This window comes from Triticum urartu, chromosome 2A (assembly GCF_056163025.1).
Source record: "Triticum urartu cultivar PI428250 chromosome 2A, HENAU_Tu73, whole genome shotgun sequence".
NCBI classification, from domain to species: domain Eukaryota; kingdom Viridiplantae; phylum Streptophyta; class Magnoliopsida; order Poales; family Poaceae; genus Triticum; species Triticum urartu.
The window spans coordinates 669,828,368-669,842,725 of NC_141874.1; the positions used below are offsets into that span (position 1 = coordinate 669,828,368).

Consider the following 14,358-nt stretch of genomic DNA (forward strand, 5'->3'; position numbering starts at 1 on the left):
CCCGATGTGTCTGGTTTTAAGCTCGTTGTAGTGGCAGTGATGTTTAATTGTACTCATTGTAGTGTTTAACTGTGCAATGAACCATGTTTTATGTAAATCGTTCCGGATATCTGAGCATCCAATTTTGAGAATGTTGTAAAAGCAAAAATTGTTTGCATGTCCAATCTTCTCTCTCCACTATCCATAATTGGTTTGGGCAGCCAAATTACGGGTACAATGTTGGAGATGCTTGTGCTATTTCGCGCGAGAGAGATGCTCGTGCTACTTTAGAACTTTAGAACATTCACCGGAGTCATTATAATCCCATCCTTCCCAGAAACAAAATGCAGAGACACATCCATCATGTCAACAACGAGCCCCTGCCATACGTTGGTTTTACAGCCATGGTACAAAGCGAGTTTCTCCAATGCAGGCGACGGTTTGCAGGTGGGGGAGTACACCACGGGCTACAGCTACAGCGGCTCACTTCCTGCCACGGCCTTTGCCTTTCTTGGATTTCTTCTTGCCCTTGTGCTTCTGCGCCGCCCTCTGCGAGGTCGAGGCGGCGGCCACTGCTTCCTCCTTCAACGGTTCCACCTCGTTGCTTCCTGCTGTGTCAGGCTCACTGTCTGAACATCCAGTCCGTTCGACCACTCCGTCAGTCTGCGACTGGACATTCCTCATGTCATCTTCTCTCATGGACGCCCTTGCGGAGGACACAAAGCTGATGACCGTCTGCAGTTTGTTCTCACCATCTCCCCATATCGAGTATAGATCCTCCAGAGTCAGACAAGCTGTCTTCTCCATCCTGCGCAAATGGTAAATTATCAGAAGACTTTGGGGATGGCCTAGTCATGTTTTACAAAACGTCACTCATACCTTATTATCTACCAATTGCAGTTCGGCGTTTATACTGCCATTAAGAAATTTAGAGTTGGCCTTAGTTTAACATTGGCTTACCCGGCAATGCATTCATCAAATTCACTGCGGATGCGCCTGATATCTTCCAACAGTTGTGCATCAAGCTTTCCTGTAAAGCCTGCTTGTTCCATCCATCGAACAACACTTCTAAGGAACTGAATAATAACCCTTGCATCTTTCTGCAGAAATCAGCTTTTAGAATAACTTGGCAGCCGCGAAGCAATGGGACAGAGTGAAAAATAACAAAACAAGCACCATAACATATGAAACTCACCTGGCCTTCCTTGTTGGCTTGAAAAGCCTCAAACTTATCCCAGAAGGGAGTATTCTCATCACTTAAATCTATTTCACTTGTACTCTCCACCTTATTGGCTGGTACAGCCTTAGGAATGTTTTTTTTACCATCAGATTTTTCTAGCAGTGCGGCCTCTTCCTTTACAGAACTTGCCTCTTCAGGACGAAGAATAGCCATTACCTTCTGAACATCACCCAAATCCTCTGTGCTAATCATATCAGCATTTATGTTCTGAAAGCTTGCTATATCTTTGGGTGGACCCATAACTACCATACGATCTCCGATTGCAGCAAGTGCATCAGCGAGTGCTCTTCTGAAGTTGCCCCTGGTGCGAGACCTCATTTGCAGTTGCAGGACACGCACAATCTTCTGAGAGAATTCCACAGGTAAATCCTTAAAGACTCCATGCTTCAGAAGAATATTTGTGGCCTCATAGCAATTCCCCAGACCATCATGAGTTAGGATCAGTGGATAAAGTGTAACCACTAGTCTCAACAGGACTGCAGTGTATGAACAACTAGGAGTTGAAGTCTTCTGTACCCAATCCCAGAGCGTATTCTTGTTTCTCAAGATACTCATAATTGTATCAAATATGAAACGCCCTGATAAGAATGTCATCTCCTCAAGATCAGGATCTGGGCTCGAATTAGATACCAGGCAGCTGTCAAGGTAAACCTTGCTGGTACGGCAGTCCAGCATATTGAGCAACAGAGATTTTGTGCCATATATACAACCTTTCTGTAGAAGGTACGATGAAGCCAAGAAACCAAGGCACTCCATCAGACCCACATAGCATATTGGGGATATGTAGTCCAGTTCATTCCTCCAAGTCACATCATAGAAGGTAGAATTAAGAGCAGTCCTAAAGTTCTTGATCAAGTAGGATCTATCAACGCCAGTATCAAGAAATCTCTTCAAATGTCGGAAAAACTTTGCCCAGTCAGAATCATTGTCGAGGTACTGTACCAGCCTTGAAATGAGTGCATCATCCAATCGTGCTGCATGAAGCAGAAGCACAGTTGTCCTCCCAAGATGCCCGTAAGTCAAATTTTTATTTCTTGGCCGAAGATTTGCACCAAGGGAATCAGCAATCAAACAATATGAAGCTGGTGAATCAAGTATACGCAAGAGGCTCCTCGTTGCTCCATCTCTCCAGACAAGAAAAACTAACTCAAAGAAGCGGCGCTCGCACAGAGCAGAGAAGCTTCTTAACTTCATGGTACTTTTCGGCATACTGAACTCTGGTTCTTCCAAAAAGTTAGCTATCTCTTTTATGATAAGGGTAGTTCTCACCAGGGCATATGAAGATGCCGGATTTGGATAAATTTGAACAATGGTCTCCAACTTCTTAAGTACACCCAAACCAACAGAAGACAACTCATTCATCAGGAAAGACTGAGCACATGAATGACACTGAAGGACATCCAGCCAACATCTGTTGCCATCTTGCTGCAAAGAATTTCTGCCTGCATTAGAGAGCCAACTTGAATTCATGTTAAGCACGACATATCGGCCATCTTCGCCATCTTTCCTCAACCCAAAGTACTTACAGCAAAGCTCTTCATACAAAACTTCATAATCATTTAATTCTGGACCATCAGTGTGGCGAAGATGAGATAGTACTTTGATTATGATTGACTTCCAGTGATTCCAAGCATACGCTAGAGTTTTGGGTGATATCTGGTTACGAGCAACCATATCATTACAACTACTGTCATCTTCAGATCCTGGTCCTAATTCCAAATTATATTCAGAGGCTTGGGACTGAAGATGAACATCAAGAATCAAACGGGAAGCAATAAATTCAACGAACAAGTTTTCACATTTTCTGCCATCAAGCAAAGTGCAATTTAAACTGGGAAGAGACTTCTTCATATCTGACAGTGCATCAGCTTCCAGGGAAGCAAAGCTGTAGAAGCCCTCAGAGACCTTCTTTGCCATCTGTTTGGCCCTTGCAAGTGACCCTTCCTTCTCTGCGTATCTTTTGGGAGGCCACCCTCGACTGTTTGAAGACCAGAAGGAATCTACAATGATATTGAGTAGGAGAAGCCGTGTTGCATCCTCAAACATATCTGCCTTCTCGAGCATATCTACCTCCAGCAGGACATCTCCTTTATGCTTTGCCATTCCTGCAGCCTCAAGGAAATTACCCTTTTCCATCTCTAAACTGAACAGTTCATCAACAAGATTTCTAGACTTTAAGAATGCCCGCACATGATCCATAGAACTGAAAGCCTTGACAAAATGCATCATATGCTTTATGTCACGGCACACAAAATAATGTTGAGCACAATTTTCAAGATATGTCTTTCTGATTGCAGAAACCTCCACGGATTTTGAATTCTCAGCCAAATGGTCCTCCAACTGTTGCAGGAACTGCAAGCCAAGATTAAATAATTGTTTTCCTTTCGAGCACATCAAGAAACATTTGGTGTAACATTTAGCTTTGAAGTACACTTCAGCTGCATCTGACCAGCTTTCAGTCATGGCAAAACAGTCACCGGCATCCTCGAGTCTGGAAGCACCACATTTTTGCATATAGATCATACCTATTGCAGTTCAAGAAAAATAGTGTTTAGTCAGATAGAGCTGCGTGGAGTGTGATGAAAAGACCTTAAAAATTGTTTAAAATATTAAGACATTATACTGTAACTCTTTAGGAACAACTTGTTGATAAACGTTATGGAATAAAAAATCTCAGAGGTGTGGGTACAGATTGAATATTATGGAGAATTAGCAGACCTGCTCTTTTGTAGTCACCTAATTTGATATAGCAGGTAGCAGCTTTCTCATGCATGCCTATGGACTCATAGATTTCTGATGCTGTTTGCAATTGAGCGTTGCCCTTCTCCAAATTTGAGGACATGGCACGTTCAGCAGTAGCTAAAAGTCCGGCAGCTCTTGCCCACTTCTCTCTGTATGTATCACCAGCTTTTTCAAAACACATTGTAGCCATTTCAAATTGCCCTTCATTGAATAACTGCAAGAAAAAAAAACTTCTAAGATGGAATAACAACTTCGAAAGAGAAGTACGCTAAAATTGTAAGTAGGCATGCACAATTATACCTCAAAGAATTTCTGTACGACCAATTGTCAGACAGAAAAAGGCCCATGAACTTCAGGAAAATAAAAGGTCAAAAAAGGTAAACTGGCTTTCCAAAGCAAACAAGTAAAGATCACTAACCTTTGTTCCCCGTAGCCTCCAATCATCAGCACTGCTTCCTGTCTGCATTGCTTGAACGAGGTTAGAATCAAGTAATCTAACCTCTACAAGACACAACTTCTTCCAGTAGTCAAACATTGGTCGACAGTAATCATCTGTATTCTCACATATCCACAGCCTTTGCCTAGTGCGTGTGATTGCAACATAGAGTTGCTTCAACTCTGAGCACAGAAGATGATGCTTGCTTCTGTCAAAACCCGGATGAGAGATCTCTTCAGATTGTGCTATAATATCTTTATCTTTCATGTAACCGTACAGAACTCTCCATTTGTTTCTTAAGGGCGACGAGCCGAAAAAGTTGTACAACAGCACATCCTACACAATGTATTCAAAGTAACAATACGCAAAACTTATGACATGACATTTAACTTTTTTTGGCAAAATGCACAAAAATTTAGTGAACTAGATGCTCATACCTGGAACTCAAGGCCCTTACATTCAACAATGGTCAAAACAAGAGCCTGTTTACCAACAAGATCAACAATTTGTTTTTTGGTAGCATCATCACGAACTAATATGACTTGCTCAGCACCAAACCCATGCATGCTACCATGCTTACTTTTGATTTCTCCAAATATAGTCATAATTGCATTTTCATCATTATCAGACTCCAGCAGCACGGGTGCTTCTCCATACACAAGTCCAGTCTCTGGGTTAAGCTTGTCAACACTTGACGGGAAAAAGAAGTACAAAAGGCTCATGATACTTTGTGCCATGTGAAGGATGCCACAATGTGTGCGGAAATTTTGAGTAAGTTGGAACATATCAGAGAGTTTGACTTGTTTTCCATGTTGACGTCCTTGATTAAATGCTTCCGTTTCTGAGAGAAATGCGGTATAAAAAAGCGAACGAATATCTTCAAACCTGAAATCAATACCCCTAGCTATAGTCTGTGCGGTGTCACCAGCAAAAAGGAAGCCTTCCTTGAAGTTTCTGCAGACGTACTTAAGAAGTGCTATTTGTGTCATGGTTAGATCCTGCACCTCATCTATGTAAACAAAGTCCAATAGATCTCCATTGTAGCCCTCGGATACAAGACTGGTGTGAAGGCTATTGACAAAATCTGACAAATCAAACTCTCTGGCAGTGGATTTCATACTCTCATAATCAACAAAAATATTGTAAATCCTATCTCTCTTCTCACTGTTCAGAGATGAAAATCTTTTATCTGAGAGTATCACATAATCTTGTCTTCCAAGCTTGCTGATATAAGGACTGCTTGCTTGATATCTACCCTTTATATGAGAAACTATTTCAGTGAAGACAGTGGATGCATCAAGATTCTTGGTCAGGTCTGCATTGAAACGAGGCCAATAGGCAGCAGCAAATTTCTCATAGGTAACTTCCTTTGATTCAATAAAAGTTTGCAGCGCACGAGAGTTTGAATGCCCTCTATCAATGCTAGACTGCAGTTCACCATAAAACACATCAAAAAATGATGTCCGGCATGTTCCATCAAGCATCATCAAGAACTTCCGATATGTTATAGTAAGAGGATAGTGCTCATGAGGTAGATTGCTAAAATTGTCAGGTATATCTGTAAACTCTTCCTGGTCATCAATGATGTCATGCATGTGAAGAATGCTAGGCTGATCAGAGGCGTCACCAGAGCCAAACCTACAGGGTTGAAATAAAGTAATATGCGCGTCATGGTTGATATAATCATATAACTCATAGAAGAATCAGTAAATATCATTTGAAGAGTGTATTTTTTTCAAGGACTCGCCTACGAAGGAGCACATGGTTGCTGTTTCTTTCAATACAAATCCACGAGGGTTGGTCCCCATAAGTATAGTGTTTTTTTATAATTATTCAAGTATATCAAAGAGAAATGTACTTCATATGGATAAAAATGTTAACCTTGAAAGGGCATGACAAACAAAGAATCTAAAGAGCATGAACTTATAAATACAGTAACCCCGTAAATAAAAAGAAGATAAAAATACAGTAACCCCGTACAGTAAAATGAAGTGAGTACATTGAAAAAATACCTTGGACCAAATTGCACACATATTTCTGTCCACTTTAAATATATGTCCAAAAATAATTTTGAAAATGCTAAACACGTGTAAACTTCAAAATAGGGCTCTAGTTCAACAGACTTACCTTTTAAGTCCAGAAATGTGATTTTTTATGGCTGAACACAACTTTGGGCTTACAGTGATAAACACTTGTTTCACAAAACCTTCTCCTGCATCCTTCAGTGGCACAATATCTTTTTCATCAAGCCCTGACAAATCATCTCCATCCAAATGTAGACCTTGGGAGGCAATCAATGACTGTTGCTCTTTTTGAATCAATTTCATTGTCAATACAGTGGTTTTTCCGGTGCCTGACCTCCCAAGTATAAAACTAGTGACCGGGAATTGGATTATCACCTTCTCTTCATCAGTTAGTTCAAAGGGGATATCAATTTCAGAACCATCAGAAGACGTCAGCAAATGTTTTGCCACTCCAGATGATAACGAGTAGAATTTCATCAGCAAGAAGCTTTCGCGAACTTTTGAATTTTCCATAGCATATGGTGTATCCACTAGATCATGCTGTTCCTGGGCATCAACTCTGCAATCCTTCTTATAGCGAATAATATCATGCTCAACATCCCAAACCATAGGAACCTCTAGTTTCCTGCAAGCCATCAAAAAAAGAAGCAAGAAATAAGAATAATACTATTCAAAAAAGAGAAATAAGAAGAATGTCTACAAGCAGCCCACTCATAACTCATAAACATGACTATTGACGAACAGTTCAATTTCAAGCATGGTAAAAGAATCCTAGGAACAAAGTATGGCCCAATAAAAATGAACAGCGCATACCCGAGGGTCTGCACTCCTCTGCAGTGATCCAGGTAATCATCTGTGTACATGGAAAATAGGTTCTCGAGACGTTGAACGGCTCTTGCAACATGTTGTTGTGATAGTAGGTCCCAAATTCTTATTATCTGGATATACCTTTCTTCACTTTTCTCCAAGTCAGTACTCCAAATAAGATAAAGGTCCCTGATCTTGTATACTTTTGCAAGATTGGAAACACCAGGTACATCCAAGTTCCTAACTGGTGTCCTCCAACCACCGCCAACTTTGACAAGCTTTTGGAGTATTTCCCTCCTGAGCTGTGATGATTTTAGCTTGGTGAAAGACTTTCTAAACTCGTCGCTAACAATGACCTGTTGAATTTACCAGTACACAAAATAGAGTCTGAGAAAGAATGAACTCAAGAATATATCAACAGGTATGTTCTGTAAAAAAAAGTAGGGAGTTACAAGATGGTATGTAATCTATAGAAAAAAAAATCATATATTGACATACCATCCTGCAAAGTAGCACATGTCCCTGCAAATCTTAATTACAAACAGCATAACAGAGATAAGCAAACCACAAAAAAAAAACATGTTATAAAGAAACCGTGTATCAACAAACCCAATACTCCCTGACAACAAGCAGAGTCTTATCAGACTAATGTGCATAAATGTGGTTTGCATTCCAATACATTAAATGCACATAACTAAACTAACTTAAATTTTCTCTTGAGCATGCATCCAAACATGCTAAAATGGCGCAAAATGGCACAGCCACTCAAGGTGAAGCCAAGCCAACCAACAGAGTTAAAAACTACAATCTAAATTCTAAACTACTAGCAAAAAGAAAAGGAGGTAAATAAACGCACACGTAGAGGGAGCACACGGAAGTATGGTCAAAGTCAAACTGACTAACATCACTATGCTACTTACCTTCCATCTGGTATTGCTGAAAACGGCCGACTCAGCATTAAGAAGATCCTCAAGTTCATCAAGATCTTGCTTTACTTGCAAAACCAACTTACATAAGGCCGTGTCATTAGTGGCATTGAAAACACATTTACGTCTTTGAGCATCAGAAACAAGGTCTGTCCAGACAGTTCCACTTTTGTACAGTGTATGAGCATTACCAACAATCCAAAGACAGTGCCTGCATCAAATAAAGCATCCATTAGAAAGACTATATTATCAATCTGACAATACTTTGAACAGTAACAAAACAAAGGACTGGGAAAAAATGCTCACTTTGCCCTGGTAAGAGCAACGTTTGTTCTTTGGTTATCAGCAAGAAATCCAACAACTCCTCTCCCGTTGGATCTAACTGTTGATAGTATTATTATATCATCCTCTTCTCCTTGGAAACCATCAATAGACTTGACTCGCACATGAAAGCCATCACATGTGTCATATTGTTTGCCAAGTCTACCTTTAATTGCATCAACTTGAGAACTATATGGAGAGACCACACCGACGCTGAGCACTTTGCCCGTACTTTTCCAACCTGCAAAAAAAAAACTAAACTGCTAAGTCTTTAATGAGCTTTTGGGGTCTATTTTGCATAAGGCGAGCGAGAGAATTTTCTATAGCAAACTGCAGTTGATTCTGTATCAGCTTACAAGTGACATAGCATTACTTTTCAGCTCTGAAGGTAAAAACAAAATACCAATTAGTGAGTACATGTAGTGGCCAACAACTCTAACAGAGCTTGATGTCTCACCTTTCATATCATCTACTTAATGTTCTAAGTTTTGCAAATAAAAAATGTAACATTATCTATTAAACAGGGAAGTGTATGACAGTGGACTTGCTGACAGACATATGTAGGGAATTGAATTTTCATAAACCCAGATTGATGCAGTTAACAAATCACAAGATATACACAGGTAACAAACTGACTGTTGAACATAAACTATTACACTGATCACCTTTCTATCAATGAAAGTTATGCAACATGAAATACAAGAAAGACCCTATAAGCTTCTAAAGATGCAAGTCATATCAGCTAAGTATCTTCATATAGAAACAAATTAGTAACTACTACCTCCATCCGGGTTTATTAGGCCCCCTTTTATTTTAGGCTAAAGTTTGACCATAAATTTAACTAACAAAAAGTAAACTATATAGCCAAGTAGCTCTTTCAGATACAAATCAAATAGTGTACTTTTTGTATCATATAATTTAGACTCCCAGCGTTCGGAAATAACTGATGTGGTTGTAACTGATGTTGAACTAAAACCACGTCAGTTATTTCCGAACAGAGGTAATATTTTATTATTTTTATAGATGGCCAAAGTTTGACTCAAAATACGAGGGGGGCTAATAAACCCGGACGGAGGTGTACCAAGGATACTGAGGCAGGATATTAAGGTTGGAAGAAAAGATAGGATTCAGCTAACATACATTTAAAGATGGTTTGGATCAGGTGCAAAACAACAGCAACTTCAACCGTGTTTCTTCGACTGTTTCCTGTGCCTTCTTTGTCTTCCCTTCCATCAGTGAGGTTTATAAAAGTGTAGCTATCAAACGGGAAGCATGTATAATCCTTGTTATAGCTAGGTGACAGGACATTTGAACCATCTAAAATCTTCCTCTCATAAAACTGAACATTTGGAAACAAGCTAATAATAGGATTCATGCGATACTGTATATTCAGCAAATGTTTATCGAATCCCAACATAACCAATCTCCCAAAAAGACTTGTACCAAAGCCAGCTTCTTTGCATACCTACAGATAAACAATGAACATAAGAAGTACGATTATCATCAACAGATCCAGCTTGTTTCCAAATGAAAGGTAAGAACTAAGATTGTCATGAATCAATCTCCAAAAAAGAGTCACACCAAATCCAGCTTCTTTTTTAGCCACCTGAACTGTTGTATTGATTGTGTTATCCATCGAACTTAAACAAAATTATGAAAATTACCCAATGCAGCCATTTCCAACTCAATTTTAAGGTCTGCAGCATTTATGGTCTAAAGCTTCATAGGCTTTGCAGCGTTAAAAAATCAATGTAAGGTAAAAAAATTAAAAGAAATACGTTATATAAGACATGCATATTCACATGCGTGATTAGTAGTGCTGTAGAGTGATGCAGCAATAACTAAAAAGTTGCTGTAGCATTTTAGCATTAGAAATTTGCAGCCAACTGCACCGATGGCTCGATGACAACGTATAGTATAAAGAGGGTAAGGTGAAACTTACTTGACTTTTAACCATTGCACTCAGCTGACAGTCATCTCCAACCAAAACAACATGCTTCAACCAATGCAGACGTAGAGGGATCACCAACTCACACTCCCGCACTTGAGCAGCCTCGTCAACAATTAAGACATCGAGGGGTGCAATCTCCATGTGATGCAACCGGTAAGAGCTAGAGGTAGTACAGAAAAGAAGTGTAGCATTACGTATGCAGTAGCTCTGGACCCAGTTTTTGTCTACTCCAGTGGGTAAATTAAGCGAGTGTAGCAGATCTTTAAGCAATTTAAGGCATGAAGACCTTGCTCCGTCCAGTTCCTTCTCAATAGGAGATATAAGCTTTACACAAACAGAGTTTTCATTTGACAGACAACCAAGGGCCCTTTTCAAACAATCTTCAGTCAAGTCTACGTTGCACAGAAGGGTCCCAAAATTTTCCAGCATATTAAGCAAGGAAGATATATTTACGACACTATCACGAGAAAAGCACCTTCCAGGAAGGTGAACCCACAAATTCATTATGCATCTTTTCAGAGCTATTGCTGTCGCATCAAACTGTTTCTTTATGAAGTCCAGAAAGCTCACGGGATCACTATTTCCTTCATCCTCAAGAAGCATATCGTACCGTGACACACAGTCATCAAAAAAGGATACCATCGAAGCTATTCTGTACTTCCATCCAGACAACGATGAAAAGCACTCAACAAGGTCGTCCACTCGAAAATCCAAGAAAATTTCCTGAAGATCCTCGGTGATGTCCATGTTATACTTGTTCCCAAACAGCAAGACATCTCCAAGAGAAAAGGGTAGACCATTTTCATCAATGTGCTCATTGAACTCCTTCAAGTTTTGAAGGAAACGAGTGCAAACTCCAACGACAGCGACGTTAGTGGGAGCACAAGTAAGAGTTCTGCATTTCACACACGCCAAAGCCCATAGTAAAGCACTAACAGTCTTGGTCTTTCCAGTACCTGGAGGACCCCATATAAGCTTCAACAGGTTCATATGCCTACATCGTACAGCTGAGATCACAGATTCAATAGCGTCCAGTTGCGATTGATTAAGTTTGATTGATAGTAATTGCTCTGTCAAGGAAGGCAATAAGCTCCCATCCTGTGCAACACAGATACCACATACATCATCACCCTGCAACAGACCCAAAAAGAGGAACTCAAAAGGTTAGACACCAATTCATACTGGCAAGAAAAAAGCAAGTAACTAAAACACAACTATCCAGGTTAACTTACCAAATTTGTTGGGGCTAACAGAGACTTGATTACTGTGAAATTGTTATCCATGTGCGTATCAAACGAAAGTGCTTTCCATATACGTATATTTGTCATGATATTAGTGAGAAATATTGCATGTCTGAATTTACTCAAGTCTTCTTCTTCCAAACCAATATCCTTTGCAACTTTAACTCTGAAACCCTTCTGGTATTCATCATCCAAAGAAACCTCAGTAACCATTGCCAAGCAATATGTCACACCGTAGCGGTTAAGGTCCTCTGCAGATTCAGGTTTCAAGCTAGACAAAATGAATATATCACCATTCCTTGCCGTATATGTCTCAGTGGAAAAACCAGCACCATTGTCCCAGAAGTCCACATCCATGAAGTATAATCCTGATTTTCCTGCTACCTCCATGGAAAGTATTTTCGACGAGGGTGCTTCATTGATGAGTTCAAGGCATGAGCACAGATCTGACCTCGTTTCTTCAATCAGAGGCAGACGATACGATTGGAGATAGTGATCAACTGACTTGAATTTGCAGGGAATAGTCTCAACCTACATAATGAGGGTATAAATGAAAATATGGTTATAGCTAGCAAAAGATTCTTTACTAACTGCTTGAGCACAGAAATGGCATGCAATTAATTGGCACCCTTTACAAAAAAAACTAATGCTCCTTACACACACAAAAAAAACTAATGCTAGCAGAACAGCTATGTGGTCAATCTCATCTAATGCAAGACCAGCAACGATAAATCCAGAGCATAAGCATCACCTAGGAGGTAACTGTAATCAACCGAATTCTCAAGACATAAAATCCCAACATATACCTGTCACGTTAGAAAACCTGTCTCGCCACATGTATTATCTTGCTACATACAGTTTTCGGAATGCGACCAGGTCGATTATACTACGACCACCGTAACACTTGACAAGAATGATCGTGCATCGTGGGCATAGCACCATATTAATGCATCATTATTTTGAACAGCAGCAGGCACCAATGTGAATCAGTTACAAATGACACCAACAGGCAACGAGCAACATGCAGATTTCAGAAGTGCCATGTGTCACCAGGTGTGCAACGATTTGGTGAGCAGAGATTGTCCAAACATGCCAACTGCACCGCACTTCCCTGATGCGTGCATCCAAATGACCCACTTCAGTTGCACTACAAGCGACTAATCAATCAATAGATTTTGGAAACCTAGCGCGCATACGCATGCATAACGCTTGGCACGATTCGAAAAAAGAAATGGCTCTAGCTGGCAACCACAGAAATCAACAAACCGGAACTAGCAGCGCCGAGGGGATGGATCGATGATACACGTATCTTGAGCACAGAAACGGCATTCAACTAATTCTGGCATCTTCTAAAAAAAACTAATGCCGCTATCAGCCTAGCAGAACGGTGCTATGTGGTCAATTTGATCTACGCCAAGATGAAGCAAGGACAAAATACAGGGCATAAGCTGCTAGTCGACCGAAGTTTGAAGACAGAACTTGTCATAAATGTCACCAACATATAGAAACATCTGATAACTTATACGATCGTGTTATCTAGAGTTTTCAGAATGGGAGATGGTCGATTATGCTACGAGCATCATGGGCATAGCAAATTAATTAGTGCGTCATTATTTTCATCAGCAGTGGACACCAATTATGAATTAGTATGAATCAGTCACGGCTGGCCGCCAACAGGCAGCAGCAAACATGCAATTTCCTGAAGCAGCATGTGTCGCCCGGTGTGCAACGATTTGGCGGGCAGAGATTGTACGAACATGCCGACTGCAACTGCACTTCCCTGACGCGTGCGTCCAGATGACAACTTCAGTCGCACATTACTGACAACCAGTGCAATACAACTCTACAAGCGACTAATATTCGATCAACAGATTTTGGAAACCTAGCATGCATACGCTTGGCACGCGCCGCGCGCTCCGGAATCCGTACGCGCGCACAGATTCGGAAGGAAAAAAAAATGGGATCATGCCGGCAGCCGCAGAAATCGTCACCCGGAACTACTAGCTAGCAGCGGCAACCGAGGGATGGGTGGGTGGATGGCGCGGGTGTACGTGTACCTTGTCCCTGTAGAGGTCGTCGTCGTTGATGTCGCGGATGGACCAGGAGAGCACCACGTCGCCTAAATCCATCTCCGCCATGCCGCCCTCCCGCGCCCTAGCCGCTCACGCCCTCCCGCGCAGCAAGCGGTATTCGCGAGGAGGACGAAGAGGAGGGAGGGGTGTCGAGGACGAGGAGTCGTCTCGTCGCTGCGAGTCAAAGGCGGCGGTGGGGTGTGACTGCTGCTGCTGCTGCTGCTGCTGTGTGGAGAAAAAAACAAGGCAGGGGTGATCGGTGGGACGTGGGAGGGGATGGGATTAGTGCTGCTGCGCAGGCAGAGATCGTTTGCTTCTGGGCGAAGATGCTGCTCTGCTCCGTGGCAGGAGGCTTTGGGGGTTCTAGCCTAGCCTTTCTAGGGGAAAGCGTGATCAATGGGAGGAGTGGGATGGGATGGGATGGCTCGGGGTTGGGAGTGGGGCCCTTTTTTCACGGGGAGGGTAAACATGCCGGCGCGTGGATGGACTGCCGCGGAGGCGCACAGTGCGCGGAGTGGCTCCGGTTTTACCGAGCGGACTGGTGCGGTAAAATCAATCGTTCGTGGTGGTAAAAGTACGTAGTACAGGTCGAAGAACGTGTTCTCGGTCAGCTCTCGGC

The 14,358-nt window shown here is 41.5% G+C and overlaps 1 protein-coding gene across 1 annotated transcript; it reads right to left on the reverse strand.

The window, feature by feature from the left end:
• Positions 1–113: 113 nt before the first annotated feature.
• On the reverse strand, positions 114–14,132 carry LOC125539604 (uncharacterized). The gene is made up of 14 exons (XM_048703096.2): positions 13,725–14,132; positions 11,659–12,198; positions 10,418–11,557; positions 9,616–9,940; positions 8,461–8,716; positions 8,149–8,365; positions 7,235–7,584; positions 6,525–7,046; positions 4,835–6,035; positions 4,380–4,733; positions 3,938–4,175; positions 1,175–3,744; positions 940–1,079; positions 114–787 (listed from the first exon to the last, which is right to left on the reverse strand). Exons 1-14 carry the CDS (start codon positions 13,803–13,805, stop codon positions 463–465), a joined length of 8,259 nt encoding a protein of 2,752 aa, XP_048559053.2. The 5' UTR covers positions 13,806–14,132; the 3' UTR covers positions 114–462.
• Positions 14,133–14,358: the final 226 nt, after the last annotated feature.